General features: G+C 38.2%; 1 protein-coding gene across 1 annotated transcript; it reads right to left on the minus strand.

Annotated features, from left to right (window-relative positions):
- Window positions 1–3,213: 3,213 nt before the first annotated feature.
- Window positions 3,214–4,086, minus strand: LOC131996404 (uncharacterized protein K02A2.6-like). The gene has a single exon (XM_059366078.1). The coding sequence runs from the start codon at window positions 4,084–4,086 to the stop codon at window positions 3,214–3,216; it is 873 nt and encodes a 290-aa protein (XP_059222061.1).
- Between the last annotated feature and the right edge of the window lie 14,010 nt (window positions 4,087–18,096).

Genomic DNA, 18,096 nt, shown 5'->3' on the forward strand with positions numbered 1-18,096 from the left:
GGTAAATATGCCCGATTTAGGGGTGTTTTGGGGATTTAGGTGGTCCCCCAAACACTAAATCCGGAAAATATATAAGCAATGTGCTGTATTCTCATATATCTATTTATCATTTATTTGAACCCCATATTAGCATTGGCCTCAAAATTGGACATCAAATTCGTTTTCTAATCTCGTTTAAACTCCTTATTGAAACAGTCAGCAAATATGTCCGGTTTGGCGCATTGGCCCTAAAAACTATTGTATAAATATTTAGATCCACTTTCTTTAAGACCGAAATTGTCTTGGTGAGCAAATACGTTCTATTTGGGGGTTGTTATGGTGGTGGGACGTCCTCTAGACAGTTGGTCCCTAACGTTGGTATCAGATACGGGGTCTACTCCCAAATACCTTTAATTTGAGCCCCATAATCGGCAAACATGACCGGCTTGGGGGGTGTTTTGGGGGATGGGCGGCCACTCAGAGTGTTGTCCTTAAAAATATATGTCGGATTCGTGTTCTACTCTAAAAACCCTCTTATTTGAGCCTCATATTGCAAACACTTCCTATTTGGTTGGTGTTGTGGGCTTCGGGTGGCCCGATAGACACTTTTCCCGAATATTGATATCAGATTCGTGCTTTACTTCCAAAGACCTTTCATTTGAGCCGTACATTGCTATGATCCTGTGTGGGGGGTGTTTTGGGGAAGGGGTGGACTACCAGGAACGTGGTCCCACATTTGCATATTAGATTCGTATTCTATTCGCAAATACCTTTCATTTGAGTCCCATATTGCCATGATCGGTAAATATATCCGATTTAGGGGTGTTTTGGGGGTTGGGGTGGTCTCCCTAACACTTTGTCCGACAATTCGATACCAGATACGTTTTCTAATCTTAAATACCTTTCATTTGAGTCCCATATTGTCGTGATTGGTCTAAATACAATATATGTTTGGTAGGTTTTAGGGTGGGACGGCCCCCCTACGTACCCCATCCGAAGTTTGGATACCAAATTTTTATTTTTAGGGTACTATATGAGAGCACATGAAATTTCGCTTAAATCGCTCCACCCATCACCGATATCTTGCGTTTCTGAAAATTGGGGTAAGGGGGACCCTTCCCCTCTTCAGATATCAAAAAATGTAGTACCCTATTTTCACCACGGGATCATTATGCACCATCTGTGAAAATTTCAAGAAAATCGGTTCAGCCGTTTCTGAGTCTATAAGGAACACACAAACATACAAACAAACAAACACAAATTGATTTTTATATAGAAGATTCTTATTATAAAATTAAATGTCAAAATACTTAGGCCACCCAACATTCTAATACTCGGATTAATAATTAATTCGGGAATAAAGTTTGAATAAAACAAGTAAAAGCGTGCTAAGTTCGGCCGGGCCGACTCTTTTATACCCTCCACCATGGATCGCATTTGTCAAGTACTTTGTATGACCACCTCCACAATTTCAGGCCATTCAAGTAATAATAATCAAAAAGTCAAACTGGGAGATCAGTTTATACGGCAGCTACATCAGGTTTTATTCCTTTTAGACCATACCTAGAACAGTTGTTGGAAGTCATACCAAAACGACATATGTAAAATTTCAAGCATATTATATAAGAATTTCCCCTTTTAGATGCCCAAGAAGTCTAATCGGAAGATCGGTTTATATAGCTGCTATATCAAGATATAGACCATACTTAACATAGTTGCTAGAAGTCAAAATAAAACACTTCCAGCAAAATTTCGCCTAAATCGGATAAGAATTGCGCCCTCCAGAAGTCTTTTCGGGAGATCGGTTTATAAGGCGCCTTTATCAGGTTATGTTCTTATATAGACTTTACTTCGCATAAATGTTGGAAGTCATACCAGAACACTTCGTGCAAAATTTCAGCCAAATCGGATAAGAATTGCGCCCTCTAGAAGCTCTAGAAATCAAGACCCAAGGTCGGTTTATATTGCGGCTATATCAAAACAAAATTTCAGGCAAATCGGATAATAATTGGGACCTCTAAAGGCTCAAGAAGTCAAGACCCAAGATCGGTTTATATGGCAGCTATATCAGGTTATGAACCGATTTGAACCATACTTGGCACAGTAGTTGAATATAATAACAAAACACGTCGTGCAAAATTTCATTCCAATCGGATAAGAATTGCGCACTCTAGAGGCTCAAGAAGTCAAGACCCAAGATCGGTTTATATGGCAGCTATATCAGGTTATGAACGGATTTGAACCATATTTGGCACAGATGTTGGAAATCATAACAAAATACTACGTGCCAAAATTCATTCAAATTGGATAAGAATTGCGCCCTCCAGATGCTCAAGAAGTCAAGACCAAAGATCGGTTTATATGACAGCTATATAAGGTTATGAACCGATTTGAACCATACTAAGCACAGTTGTTGGATATCGTAACAAAACACGTCGTGCAAAATTTCATTCCAATCGGATAAGAATTGCGCACTCTAGAGGCTCAAGAATTCAAAACCCCAGATCGATGTATATGGCAGCTATATCAGGTTATGAACCGATTTAAACCATACTTGGCACAGTAGTTGAATATAATAACAAAACACGTCGTGCAAAATTTCATTCCAATCGGATAAGAATTGCGCACTCTAGAGGCTCAAGAAGTCAAGACCCAAGATCGGTTTATATGGCAGCTATATCAGGTTACAAACCGATTTGAACCATACTTGGCACAGTTGTTGGATGTCATAACAAAACACGTCGTGCAAAGTTTCATCCCAATCGGATAAGAATTGCGCACTCTAGAGGCTCAAGAAGTCAAGACCCAAGATCGGTTTATATGGCAGCTATATCAAAACATGGACCGATATGGCCCATTTACAATACCAACCGACCTACACTAATAAGAAGTATTTGTGCAAAATTTCAAGCGGCTAGCTTTACTCCTTCGGAAGTTAGCGTGCTTTCGACAGACAGACGGTCGGACGGACGGACGGACGGCCAGACGGACGGACATGGCTAGATCGACATAAAATTTCACGACGATCGAGAATATATATACTTTATGGGGTCTCAGACGAATATTTCGAGTAGTTACAATCAGAATGACGAAATTAGTATACCCCCCATCTTATGGTGGAGGGTATAAAAAAGATTTGAAAGGAAGGAATTAAAAAAAAATCAAATCATTACAAAACCGGACAATTCTTCCACCGTGATGTCGAGAATTGGCAGGAAAAAGGGAGATTGAAGGTCAAGGTCTAATGTCCTTAGCGTGATATATGCCGTCAAGTTTTCCCTGCAGGTTTTCGAGAATGTAATAGTTATTTCCACACTTCTTCCGCACTCTAGCCTTAATGAACATCGGTGAAAGTTTTGCGCTAAAGTTCTTCTCCGCCGAACTTTGGGCAAAGTTTCGTCTATACACTTCCTGACCCACCTGGAAAGTCTGTGGTCTCGATCTAAGATCGTACTGTCGTCTATTTCTTTCGTAAGATTCCCTTATCCTCTGACGCAGATCCCGTCGGCAAAGTTGCATGCGGTCGTCCTTTGAAAGTGAAAAGGGCTCGTCCAAAAGGGTCAAATTCCGTAATAGTGGATACGAAGAGGCATGAGTTATCATATCCATTCCCAAGACATCATGATAAGGAGAGCTACTTATGGATTCATGAAACGAGTTCCTAAGAGAACAACTAATGGCACTAATTGTTTCGTCCCAACAACGGTGGTCTTTACCCAAATATGCCCTGATGCCGGCAATAAGGGAGTGATTAACGCGCTTAGAGGCATTACTCTGTGGCGAATATAGAGCCGTATAAATATGTTTCACCCCGTAAGAAGTCAAAAATTTATTGAAATCGTTGGCTCGAAACTGTGTACCGTTGTCACTAACGACAATCTCCGGTACTCCGTAAATATGGAAAACGTTACTTTCAAGATACCTAATGATGTTTTTCGATGTGAAGGATTTCAATTGGCATAACCAATGAAACTTGGTAAGATGATCTAGTACTATCAGGAAACTTATGTTACCGGATCGACTGCGGGGGTATGGACCTAAAAGATCGATGTAAAGTCGCTGGAAGGGGCGTATAGTTACCGTTGGGTTACCCATTGGTGGTCGCATCGTGAAATTGGGTGCCTTCGTCGTCCTGCATGTTTCGCAATCCCGAACGTAGTTACGGGCGTCCTTCACCATTCATGGCCAAAAGAAATTTCTTCGGAGAAGCTCGAGGGTTTCCGCCATTCCACCGTGAGCCCTTACAGGATAATTATGAGCCCTGGATATAACCTCAGTTCTTAGCTTGTACAGAATCCACAACTTCCAACACCGAGCCTCCTGGGCCTCTTCCCCAGAGTAATGATCTACACGATTGTAAATATATTTATCGACCACCCTTATGTCGGGATATTTCGCCTGATTCGTCATCACTTTCATCTTCAATTCCTCATAGTCGGAATCGAGAAAATGTGAAGAGTCCGAATCTATCTCCGCTTCTGACATCTCTATCGCGGCTACCTCCGGTAAAGGTACTCTGGATAATGCGTCTGGTACAGCATTGTCCCTGCCCTTCCGATGGCTAATCTTGAATTGATATGTCTGGAGTTTGAACACCTATCTAGCTAGTCTACCACTGAGATTGGGCTGCCTCAGAAGCCACACTAAGCTAGAATGGTCTGTTATCACCTCAAAATCTTGCATCTCAAGATATCATCGGATCTTCTTGATAGCCTCGATTACAGCAAGACACTCACGCTCTGTGACGCTGTAATTACGTGGGCAGTGTTGAGCTTACGGCTCATGAACGCAATGGGCCTCTCCAAACCGTGGTTATCCATTTGTACGAGAACCGCGCCAATACCGTAATCACTAGCATCACAATTCAAGTAAAATTTCTTGCTGAAATCGGGGTTAGCAAGAACAGGGGCAGTCGTGAACAATACTTTAATCCGTGCGAAGGCAGAATCCGCCTCCGGTGTCCAACAAAACCTAGCCTTGGTCGACAACACGTCGGATATGGGGCCACTACACTTGAAAAATTATCAATAAAGCAGCGGTACCATCCCGCTAAGCCAAGGAAACCGCGCACCTGCTTTATATTCCTTGGGGTCGGCCAGTTCAGTACCAAATCTACCTTGTCAGGGTCTGTAGAAATGCCTCCCCGACCAATAACAAAACCCAAATAGTTGACCTTCACCACGCAAAACCTGCTCTTCGCAACATTAAGTGTCAAATTAGCCTTCCTAAACTGAGATGCAAGGCGCATCAAAACCTCAATGTGAGATGAAAAGTCTTCGGACACCACAATCAAATCGTCCAAATAACTAAAAGTGCAGTGTCTCAGTTCGGGGGGAATCAATTGATCCATTATTCGGCACATTGTGGAGCCGTGCATAGGCCAAACGGCATCACCACAAATTGGTAGAGGGGTCTACCGGAGATAGTGAAAGCGGTGTAGGCTTTTGAATCCTTGTCCAGGGCAATCTGCCTATACGCATCCTTAAGGTCCAGCTTGGAGATGAGATTCGCCTTTGGAAGCCTGGAAAAGATACCACCTATGTTTGGAAGCGGGTATGCGTCCTTTCTGGTAACAGCATTTAGCATCCAAACACAGGCGAACCTTTCCCGGCTTCAAAACCAGTCGCATAGGCGAACTCCAATCTGACTGAGAGGGCTCAATAACACCTAACTCTATCATGCGGTCGACCTCCTTATAAATAACCTTTTCGACAGCGGGTGATACCGAGTAAAACCGTTGCTTAATCGGTTTACAATCTCCCACGTCGATAAGGTGCTTTATGAGACTAGTCCGACCGAGGCCCTGTTTCTCAAAATCAGGAAACATAGAGATCACTAAATCAAGTTGTGAACGATGGTCAGTCGTTAGTGGGCAAAACTCCTTCTCAGTCCTAGTGTCATTCCCCGTAAGAGTGTCTCCGGAAGTGTTCCTTTGATCTGCAGAAACATCGGATAGGTCTTTCGCATCACAACCCTCAAACGCATCTATAGAACTGATAATGTCGGGAACCAAATTAAAAGCTTTCCAAAAGTCGATTCCAAGAATTAAGCGGGCAGAAATAGCCGGGATTAGAAATAACTTAATCCTTCTAACCTGGCCTTTAAATTTAATTTCAACTTCTAACCAACCCAAAATCTGTTGTGGTTTTCATCGGCTGTCTGTACAGTGGATTTACATTTAAAGAAATTCCTACATTGGTGAAATAGATAGGTGGCAAAGTCCGCATCAACGCAGCTGATGTTGACGCCTGTTTATCCAAAGCGTTAGATACTGTAGCCGAAACGAGTAATTTTCTCGCCATTTTATTCATTCGAAAATACTTTCTATAACGAAAGGTGGATCGTTTTGGTTTATGAATTGTAGAAATATTAACCAAAGGGGTATCAAATATTTTATTCCTTCTTTGCATATATAGTTTCCATCGTTAATGATATGGAAGTTTCGGAAATAATTACCTCAAAGAGGTATTACAAGTCTTCTCTTCATTTCTGAAAATATTCGGTTTCTCAGGAACTGAAGGGATATCATTTAAAGCCTTGGAAATATCACTAGGGGATGAAAATCTAGAATATGTAGGGGGATTTTCTGATTTTACTATGTACGCTCCATTTGGAAGCTCGTTGACCGAAAATTTTTACCATGCCTTGCCCTTCTCTCTGCACAATTTATACAATTCGGTTTGTATGTATTTTTCGCTCCGCAGCCGTAACAAAATACCTTTCTCTCGCTTAAACAATCGTCCCAATGATGATTTTTCTCATCGCAATTCCAGCATTTAGAGTCTGGAGAAATAGATTTAACAGCACACACTGCACCAACCTCTACCTCTGACGATTCTAAAGCTGAGTCGTGTGCAACAGCCGTAATCTCCGCTATCTGTCTTCTAGGTGGATATGGGTTGTTTGTTATATATATATATATATATATATATATATATATATATATATATATATATATATATATATATATATATATATATATATATATATATATATATATATATATACATATATATATGTATATATATATATATATATATATATATATATATATATATATATATATATATATATATATATATATATATATATATATATATAACAAATCACTTAATTTCAAAATATCTTGTTATGGACTTAAAAGTTGAATTAAGTGAAATGTATATATATATATATATATATATATATATATATATATATATATATATATATATATATATATATATATATATATATGTAAAATGGATGTTTTGGGGACAGAAAAAACCTATGAAAATTATGGCATACATCGCTTCGTTTTTATTTTTCCATGCGACGTATGCCCATTTTTCAACTCTAACGCTTCAAAATGTCAACATATATCAGATTTATTATAAAACGTATACTATAAGGACACTATTATATAAAATGTTTACTTCCGGGACATGTCCTCGATGTATACACTTTATTAACAAGTGAAAAATTTGCCACCTTTCACTTATACATTCTGATTTTCAAAAAATCAACTCTGCCTTATCAGTTAGTCGAGTCTGCAACCATACATCATTGCATATCCATTTAGTCAAGTTTATCAACTTTGCGTTATAATTTATTCTGCCTTTCAACCTTTATCTATCGAAAAAGTCTTTTATGGATAATTTAAAACGCAAGATGGCGTTGCACACTGGGCCAAGCGGCAAAAAAAATTTAAATAAATCAGCAACTTTTTATTTGTTGATCTGAGCGGTAAAAAATGTTCTAGACATTTGAGTATATAGGGTACATAGGCTTTCAGGAAAATGGAAAATGTAGGTCAATATATTTGAAACAGGGTGAGATGCAGGGTGTCAAAATAAACCACTTCCACTTCTCCAACTTTTCAAGATTTATAATTTTTGATCTACTGTACCGATATGCATGGTTTAGGACTCTGGAGAAAGAGTTTGACGAGGTCTAAAAAAACATGCATAATGTCCTATGCCATCGTTTAGCGTTGAGGAGATATGAACAGTTTAGTTTTAAAATATCAAAATTTTGCATTGGTTTCTTCAGTGTTGTTTCTCTATAACTCCGTCAATTTCTTAGCTATATACTGAAAGTTTCACCCAAATTGTGCCAGTATAGTATAGATAATATAAAAAAATTATCATTCCAATATATTTAGCGGTTTAAATATGGCATCGTTTTTAACATGAAAGACATTTTGTTTTTCTAAAACTAGCAAAATTTTCCATAAAAGATACTTCTATTTACTAGAAGTTTTCGTAAACTTTGGTTATCAAATCATTAACATTTTTCTTTTCCATTTTTATAAAGCGGAGCCAATTCGAAAAGTTTTAAATGCTAATTTAAATCTTTTCAAAATCAAACCACCCCTTTATCTTAAAGGCAATATGGCCGATTTTTATACCTTACACCACTACTATGGTACAGGGTATTATAACTTAGTGAATTTGTTTGTAACACCCAGAAGGAATAGAGATAGACCCATTGATAAGCATACTGATTGACCCAGAATCACGTTCTGATTCGATTTAGCTATGTCCGTCTGTCCATCCATGCATGTTAATTTATTAAAATCGGTTCAGATTTCAGATTTTTTTTAGCTCCCATATATGTTCGTCCGATTTGGAATGATGTTGCAATAATGTGGTCATTTGTTATACCATTTTCCCAAAATGTTGGCAAGTAGTTTTTCCTTATAACTCCTGACAATGTTATTGTGTTTTAAATAAATCGGTTCAGATTTAGATATAGTTAACATATATATGTACCACCCGATTTTTATACCCTCCACCATAGGATGGGGGTATACTAATTTCGTCATTCTGTTTGTAACTACTCGAAATATTCTTCTGAGACCCCATAAAGTATGTACAGCGGTCAAAAAAAGTATTCATCATTCAATGTTTTTATACCCTCCACCATAAGATGGGGGGTATACTAATTTCGTCATTCTGTTTGTAACTACTCGAAATATTCGTCTAAGACCCCATAAAGTATATATATTCTTGATCGTCGTGAAATTTTATGTCGATCTAGCCATGTCCGTCCGTCTGTCCGTCCGTCCGTCCGTCCGTCTGTCTGTCGAAAGCACGCTAACTTCCGAAGGAGTAAAGCTAGCCGCTTGAAATTTTGCACAAATACTTCTTATTAGTGTAGGTCGGTTGGTATTGTAAATGGGCCATATCGGTCCATGTTTTGATATAGCTGCCATATAAACCGATCTTGGGTCTTGACTTCTTGAGCCTCTAGAGTGCGGAATTCTTATCCGATTTGAATGAAATTTTGCACGACGTATTTTGTTATGATATCCAACAACTGTGCCAAGTATAGTTTAAATCGGTCCATAACCTGATATAGCTGCCATATAAACCGATCTTGGGTCTTGATTTCTTGAGCCTCTAGCGTGCGCAATTCTTATCCGATCAGAATGAAATTTTGCACGACGTGTTTTGTTATGATATCCAACAACTGTGCCAAGTATGGTTCAAATCGGTCCATAACCTGATATAGCTGCCATATAAACCGATCTTGGGTCTTGACTTCTTGAGCCTCTAGAGTGCGCAATTCTTATCTGATTTGAATGAATTTTTGCACGAAGTATTTTATTTTTACTTTCAACAACTGTGTCAAATAAGGCTCAAATCGGTTCATAACCTGATATAGCTGCCATATAAACCGATCTGGGATCTTGACTTCTTGACCCCTAGAGATCGCAATTATTATCCGATATACCTGAAATTTTGTGCGACGGATCCTCTCATGACCATCAACAAACGTGTTTATTATGGTCTGAATCGGTCTATAGCCCGATACAGATCCCATATAAATCGTTCTCTCTATTTTATGTCGAGAGCCCCAATGGGCGCAATTCTTATACGAATTGACTGAAATTTTACACAGGTCTCTAACATATAATTTAATTGTGGTCCGAACCGGACCATATCTTGATATCGTTTTAATAGCAGAGCAACTCTTTTCTTATATCCTTTTTTGCCTAAGAAGAGATGCCGGAAAAAGAACTCGACAAATGCGATCCATGGTGGAGGGTATATAAGATTCGGCCCGGCCGAACTTAGCACGCTTTTACTTGTTTTTTTTTAATAAGTCTACAAAAGACAATTGGAATAAAAACATATTAAACTAATGATGCAGTAGTGCTTTTGTGATATATATGTACACAATTTCATTGTTTTTAAAGAAAACAAGTAAAAGCGTGCTAAGTTCGGCCGGGCCGAATCTTATATACCCTCCACCATGGATCGCATTTGTCGAGTTCTTTTCCCAGCATGTCTTCTTAGGCAAAAAAGGATATAAGAAAAGAGTTGCTCTGCTATTAAAACGATATCAAGATATGGTCCGGTTCGGACCACAATTAAATTATATGTTGGAGACCTGTGTAAAATTTCAGCCAATTCGTATAGGAATTGCGCCCATTGGGGCTCACGAAGTAAAATAGAGAGAACGATTTATATGGGATCTGTATCGGGCTATAGACCGATTCAGACCATAATAAACACGTTTGTTGATGGTCATGAGAGGATCCATCGTACAAAATTACAGGCATATCGGATAATAATTGCGACCTCTAGGGGTCAAGAAGTCAAGATCCCAGATCGGTTTATATGGCAGCTATATCAGGTTGTTAACCGATTTGAAACTTATTTGACACAGTTGTTGAAAGTAAAAATAAAATACGTCATGCAAAATTTTAGCAAAATCGGATAGGAATTGCGCCCTCTAGAAGCTCAAGAAGTCAAATCCTCAGATCTGTTTATATGACAGCTATATCTGGTTATGGACCGATTTCAACCATACTTGGCACAGTCGTTAGACGTCATAACAAAATACTTGGTGCATAATTTCATTCAAATCGGATAAGAATTGTGCCCTCTAGAGGCTCAAGATTTATATGGCAGCTATATCAGGTTATGGTCCGATTTAAACCATACTTGGTACAGTTGTTGGATATAATAACGAAACACGTCGTGCAAAATTTCATCCCAATCGGATAAGAAATGCGCACTCTAGAGGCTCAAGAAGTCAAGACCCAAGATCGGTTTATATATCAGCTATATCAGGTTATAAACCGATTTAAACCATACTTGGCACAGTTGTTGGATGTCATAACAAAACACGTTGTGCAAAATTTCATCCCAATCGGATAAGAATTGCGCACTCTAGAGGCTCAAGAAGTCAAGACCCCAGATCGGTGTATATGGCAGCTATATCAGGTTATGAACCGATTTGAACCATACTTATCACAGTTGTTGGATGTCATAACAAAACACGTTGTGCAAAATTTCATCCCAATCGGATAAGAAATGCGCACTCTAGAGGCTCAAGAAGTCAAGACCCAAGATCGGTTTATATATCAGCTATATCAGGTTATAAACCGATTTAAACCATACTTGGCACAGTTGTTGGATGTCATAACAAAACACGTTGTGCAAAATTTCATCCCAATCGGATAAGAATTGCGCACTCTAGAGGCTCAAGAAGTCAAGACCCAAGATCGGTTTATATGGCAGCTATATCAAAACATGGAGCGATATGGCCCATTTACAATACCAACCAACCTACACTAATAAGAAGTATTTGTGCAAAATTTCAAGCGGCTAGCTATACTCCTTCGGAAGTTAGCGTGCTTTCGACAGACAGACGGACGGACGGACGGACGGACGGACGGACGGACGGACGGACAGACGGACGGACATGGCTAGATCGACATAAAATTTCACGACGATCAAGAATATATATACTTTATGGGGTCTCAGACGAATATTTCGAGTAGTTACAAACAGAATGACGAAATTAGTATACCCCCCATCTTATGGTGGAGGGTATAAAAAGGGGATATGAGAAAAGATTTGCTCTGCTATTAGAGCGATATCAAGATATGGTCCGGTTTGGACCACAATTAAATTATATGTTGGAGACCTGTGTAAAATGTCAGCCAATTCGAATAAGAATTGCGCTCTTTGTGGGCTCAAGAAGTAAAATAGAGAGAACGATTTATATGGGAGCTGTATCGGACTATAGACCGATTCAGACATTAACAAACACGTATGTTAATGGTCATAAGAGAATCCGTCGTACAAAATTTCAGGCAAATCGTATAATAATTGCGACCTCTAGAGACTCAAGAAGTCAAGATCCCAGATCGGTTTATATGGCAGCTATATCAGGTTATGAACCGACTTGTACTTTATTTGACATAGTTGTTGAAAGTAACAATAAAAAAAGTCTTGCGAAATTTCACCCAAATCGGATAGGAATTGCGCCCTCTATAAGCTCAAGAAGTCAAGTCCCCAGATCTGTTTATATGACCGCTATATCAGGTTAAGGACCGATTTTAACCATATTTGGCACAGTTGTTGGATATCATGACGAAATACTTCGTGCAAAAACTCATTCAAATCGGATAAGAATTGTGCCCTCTAGAGGCTCAAGAAGTCAAGACCCAAGATCGGTTTATATGGCAGCTATATCAGGTAATGGACCGATTTGAACCATACTCACCATAATTGTTGGATATAATAACGAAACACATCGTGCAAAATTTCATTCCAATCGGATAAGAATTGCGCACTCTAGAGGCTCTAGAGGCTCAAGAAGTCAAGACCCAAGATCGGTTTATATGGCAGCTATATCAGGTTATGGACCAATTTGAACCATACTTGGCACAGTTGTTGAATATCATAATAAAACACGTCGTACAAAATTTCATCCCAATCGGATAAGAATTGCGCACTCTAGAGGCTCAAGAAGTCAAGACCCAAGATCGGTTTATATGGCAGCTATATCAAAACATGGACCGATATGGCCCATTTACAATACCAACCGACCTACACTAATAAGAAGTATTTGTGCAAAATTTCAAGCGGCTAGCTTCACTCCTTCGGAAGTTATCGTGCTTTCGACAGACAGACGGACGGACGGACGGACGGACGGACGGACGGACGGACGGACGGACGGACGGACGGACGGACGGACGGACGGACGGACGGACGGACGGACGGACGGACGGACGGACGGACGGACGGACGGACGGACGGACGGACGGACGGACGGACGGACGGACGGACGGACAGACGGACATAAAATTTCACGACGATCAAGAATATATATACTTTATGGGGTCTCAGACGAATATTTCGAGTAGTTACAAACAGAATGACGAAATTAGTATACCCCCCATCTTATGGTGGAGGGTATAAAAATAGTATTTATTGGAACAAAAAGGGCCATTTTACAGCTGAACACAAAAAATTAAACAAAAAAAATAAATAACACAATTTAAAAAATTAATACTTTGTTATTCGACCACCGCGTCTTATAACTTCTTTTAAACGGTTTGACATCGATTGGACTAATTTAGGGGTTATATTTTGGTCTATATTAGTCCATTCCTCCATTATCACCTGTTGCATTTGACTCTTGCTCGAAAAATTGCGCGTTCTCAATTTGCGTTCGAGATGTTCCCAAAGATGTTCAATTGGGTTCAAGTCGGGACTTTGAGGAGGAGTTTTAATGACTTTGGGGCAGTTATACAGCATCCACATCTTGGTATTTAAAGCAGAATGTTTGGGGTCATTATCTTGATAATATTGAAAGTTATTACCAAGCCCAAGTTTTACAGCACTATCTTTTAAATTCCTCTTTAAAATGTCAATGTAATACTTATGATCCATTACTCCATTAATAATTTCAAGATTTCCCGCTCCTGAAGCCGCCATACACCCCCAAACCATTAAACCACCTCCACCATGTTTTACAGTAGCAACTGTGTTTCGTTCTTCAAGCTCTGTATTTGGTTTTCTGTACACTATGACCTTTCCATCGCACCCAAAAAGATTAAACTTGCTCTCGTCTGCAAAAATGACTGTTTTCCAAAATGATTCGGGCTGTTTTACATACATTTTTGCGAAGTTTAGCCTTTTCACTCGGTTTATTTTATTTATAAAGGGCTTCTTACGTGCAGTTCTTCCTCTGTAACTATGCCTTTTGAGTGTATTTCGAATTGTTTGTGTAGTAACTTCCTTCCCTAAATATTCCATAGTGTTTTTACGAAGAATGGTCGCATTTGTCTTCGGAGTTTACTGAACTTGCCGCACTAGCCAACGCACATCTCCAACTGAAAGTGCTTTTGGTCGACCAGATCTTGGTTTATTGTCAACAGTTTTCGTTTCTGTCCACTTTCTGATGATGGATTGTATAGTAGATCGTGGTCTATTTAATATTTCACTGATAGTTTTTTGAGTTAAACCATTCCTGTGGTGTTTTATTATCAAAACTTTTACCTCATCAGAAACCTCGTTTTGCTTACGACCCATTTTGACAAAAACTATATTTTCAATGAAATTAAATATTTGCTGTCAAGGGCAAAGCCTCCTTTACTAAATAAAACAGAAAAGGGGGATTCCCAAATAATATTTGAATTTGACTTTGATGATAGCACATCAATGATGAATACTTTTTTTGTTCTGTTTTTGGTGTTATTAAATAAAATTGCATTTTTTGCGCTAATTAAATTTATTTTTTGAATTTATTTTAAAACATATTACGAAAAATAAACTATTGCATAAAACTGCATTATTTGTTTACTTTAAATTTTCTTCAATTACCCAAAATAAGTGAATCAATTTTGCTAATGATGAATACTTTTTTTGACCGCTGTATATTCTTGATCGTCACGACATTTTATGTCAATCTAGCCATGTCCGTCCGTCTGTCTGTCGAAAGCACGCTAACTTCCGATGGAGTAAAGCTAGCCGCTTGAAATTTTGCACAAATACTTCTTATTAGTGTAGGTCGGTTGGTATTGTAAATGGGCCACATCGGTTCATGTTTTGATATAGCTGCCATATAAACCGATCTTGGGTCTTGACTTCTTGAGCCTCTAGAGTGCGCAATTCTTATCCGATTTAAATGAAATTTTGCACGACGTGTTTTGTTATGATATTTAACAAGTGTGCCAAGTATGGTTTAAATCGGTCCATAACCTGATATAGCTGCCATATAAACCGATCTTGGGTCTTGACTTCATGAGCCGCTAGAGTGCGCAATTCTTATCCGATTGGAATGAAATTTTGCATGACATGTTTTTTTATGATATCCAACAAGTGTGCCAAGTATGGTTCAAATCGGTTCATAACCTGATATAGCTGCCATATAAACCGATCGGGGATCTTGATTTCTTGAGCCTCTAGAGGTCGCAATTATTATCCGATTTGCCTGAAATTTTGTACGATGGATCCTCTCTTGACCATCAACATACGTGTTTATTATGGTCTGAATCTGTCAATAGCCCGATACAGCTCCCATATAAATCGATCTCTCTATTTTACTTCTTGAGCCCCCAAAGGGAGCAATTCTTACTCGAATTGGCTGACATTCTACACAGGTCTCCAACATATAATTTAATTGTGGTCTAAACCGGATCATATCTTGATATCGCTCTAATAGCAGAGCAAATCTTTTCTTATATTATTTTTTGCCTAAGAAGAGATGTCGGGAAAAGAACTCGACAAATGCGCTCCATGGTGGAGGGTATATAAGATTCGGCCCGGCCGAACTTAGCACGCTTTTACTTGTTACTTTTAAGGCCATGGTGAGCGTATTTCTTGACAGATTTTTTCAAAATTTGGCACAATGCATACTTTTATGACTGTTTTTTTACTATGTGTGCCGATTTTGTTCGATTTAGATTTAGGTATAGCTCCCATATAAAGTTTTGTCCAATCTTGACTTATACTGTAATAATTTGATTATTTGTGTTATTTGCAACTCTTCGGATCACTAGTATATATAATAACAATCGATTCAGATTTAGATATATGTGACATTTATATATATCTCCTCATTTTCAGTTTTTGGGCCGTTGCAAGCTCATTTATGAACCGATTTTCAAACAAAAGTTTGGTCGAAATTCGTTGTAAGCAAATTTAAATTTCGAAGACTTCGCCTATACTGCATACCCCATGTGGTGTATGGTATCAAAAGGTCGTTTTTGGACGACTTTAGACCGTCCTTACTTGTTTTTACTTCATTTCAAAAGTTACACGGTGATTTTTTTATTTTAACTTGAATGTTAATATGTTTCCAACAATTTAAGAAATGTCTCGCCATAACCCAGCCATAAATGAGGTCGTGGTAACCAAAATGCGTTATAAATAAATTGTCACTGCTAAAAACCAAATAAAGGGTAACCACATAAAGGGTAATTTTTTAAGAGCTTTAGTTTTTCAAAAAAAAATTCTTGAAATCTTTATTTGAATCGATAGTACGATCCATATAATTTAATGTTTGAAGATTATTTCATGTAAATGTCGCCCATGACCGCGCTTCAAATAGACCATCTGCTTAGTCTAATTTTGGCATAATCTTTCCAACATTTCGACCGGTATCTCACTAATAAATGCTTCTATGTTGTCTTCCATTGCGTCAATTAAACCGGGCTTTTCTGTATAGACATGAGCTTTAACATAGCCCCACAAAAAATAGTCTAAAGGCGTAAAATAGCACGAAATAAGCGGCCAATTGACCGGTCCCGAACGTGAAATAAAATGCTCACCGAATCGCCTCTCAATAAGTCTATTGTTACCCGTACTTTCTGGCATGTAGAATCGTCTTGTTGAAACCACATGTCATGCAAGTCAAGTTCATGCATTTCTGGTCAAACAAGTTGGGTATCACTTCACAGTAGCGCTCACCTTTCATAGTTACGTTACGATGCGCTTCATCCTTGAAGAAGTACGGTCCAATGATGCCACCAGCCCATAAACTTTTTCTGGATGCATTGGTTGCACTTGCAATGCTTTTGAATGCCCTTCACTCAAAAATCGACAATTCTGCTTATTTACGTACCCATTGAGCCAAAAATTATCTTCGTTGCTCAATCGAAGAAGCGCACGATGAACCTTCTTAATAGAGTATGGATAATAAAATTCAATAATTTGCTAGCGTTGTTCGTTTGTAAGACGGTTCATGGTTAAATTATAGACCAGTTAGATTTTGTTGCCGTCATCATTACACATAAAAACCGACCGCATTATTTACGCAATAGACCTTATTTTAATGGATGTATAAATCATTCCCAAGCTCCGAAACTTAACTAAACTCGGTGTTAAAATCTATTTTTGGAGAGGTTGGACCGATCTGGACCATATTCGGCACAGTTGTAGATAGGTCTCGCCGTTCCAAATTTCATTCTTGGCTATTGTTGGCCAAAAACTTTAATATAGGTAGAGATACAGCGTGTCAAATTTTGTCTCTTTTGTCCTTCGATGAAGGACTACTTATATCTTGATGTAGACCGATCTCCCGATTTAATGACTTACATAAAAGTAGCATTGATTTCCCACACACAGTGAGTTGCGATACAATCTTCAATTTCCTTACTGAGTATGGTCTAAGTCAGACTGTATCTCACTATAGCGCCCAAACAGACTGATCTCCATATTAAAGGTATTTTGTTCAAAAAGCCGCATTTATTGATAAATTTCGCTGAAATTTGGCACAATAAGTTGCATTGAAATCTGCGCCCGATTTGGGTCTTGAGTTAAGATTTTTTATTTAACATATTCTGAAAATCAAATGCAATTTTTGAATTTCAATTGAAATTTTTTGAGTTTCAAATGGAATATATGAATTTTAACAGAAATTTTTTGTTTGTTTCTCTTTCGAGACGAGATGAATGGTCAGAAATTGAAAGTGGAAAAGGAAAGCCAAAGATAGCAACACACACCAACCACTATGGGACGCGTTTCGTCTTGCATGCATAATTTTCCCAACGAATTATTCAGAATTTATGGAGTTTCTGAATTTCAATTGGTATTTTCAGAAAAACCCTTGAAAGTGGTGTAGTTTGAATTTCAATAGACACATTTGAACTGAATTTCAAATGATATATTATGAATTCCAATGTAAATATTCCAAATTAAGATATATGGAATATCTGAATTTCAGTTGAAATTTCTGAATTTCAAATGGAGTATATGAACGTTAAATGAAATATCTGAATATCAAATGGATTTTCTGAATTTCAAATAAAATATTCATTTCAAATGGTGTGTCCGGATTTCAAATAAAATATTCTGAATTTCAAGTGGAATATCTGAATATAAAACGGAA

This window comes from Stomoxys calcitrans, chromosome 1, assembly GCF_963082655.1.
Source record: "Stomoxys calcitrans chromosome 1, idStoCalc2.1, whole genome shotgun sequence".
Lineage (NCBI taxonomy): Eukaryota > Metazoa > Arthropoda > Insecta > Diptera > Muscidae > Stomoxys > Stomoxys calcitrans.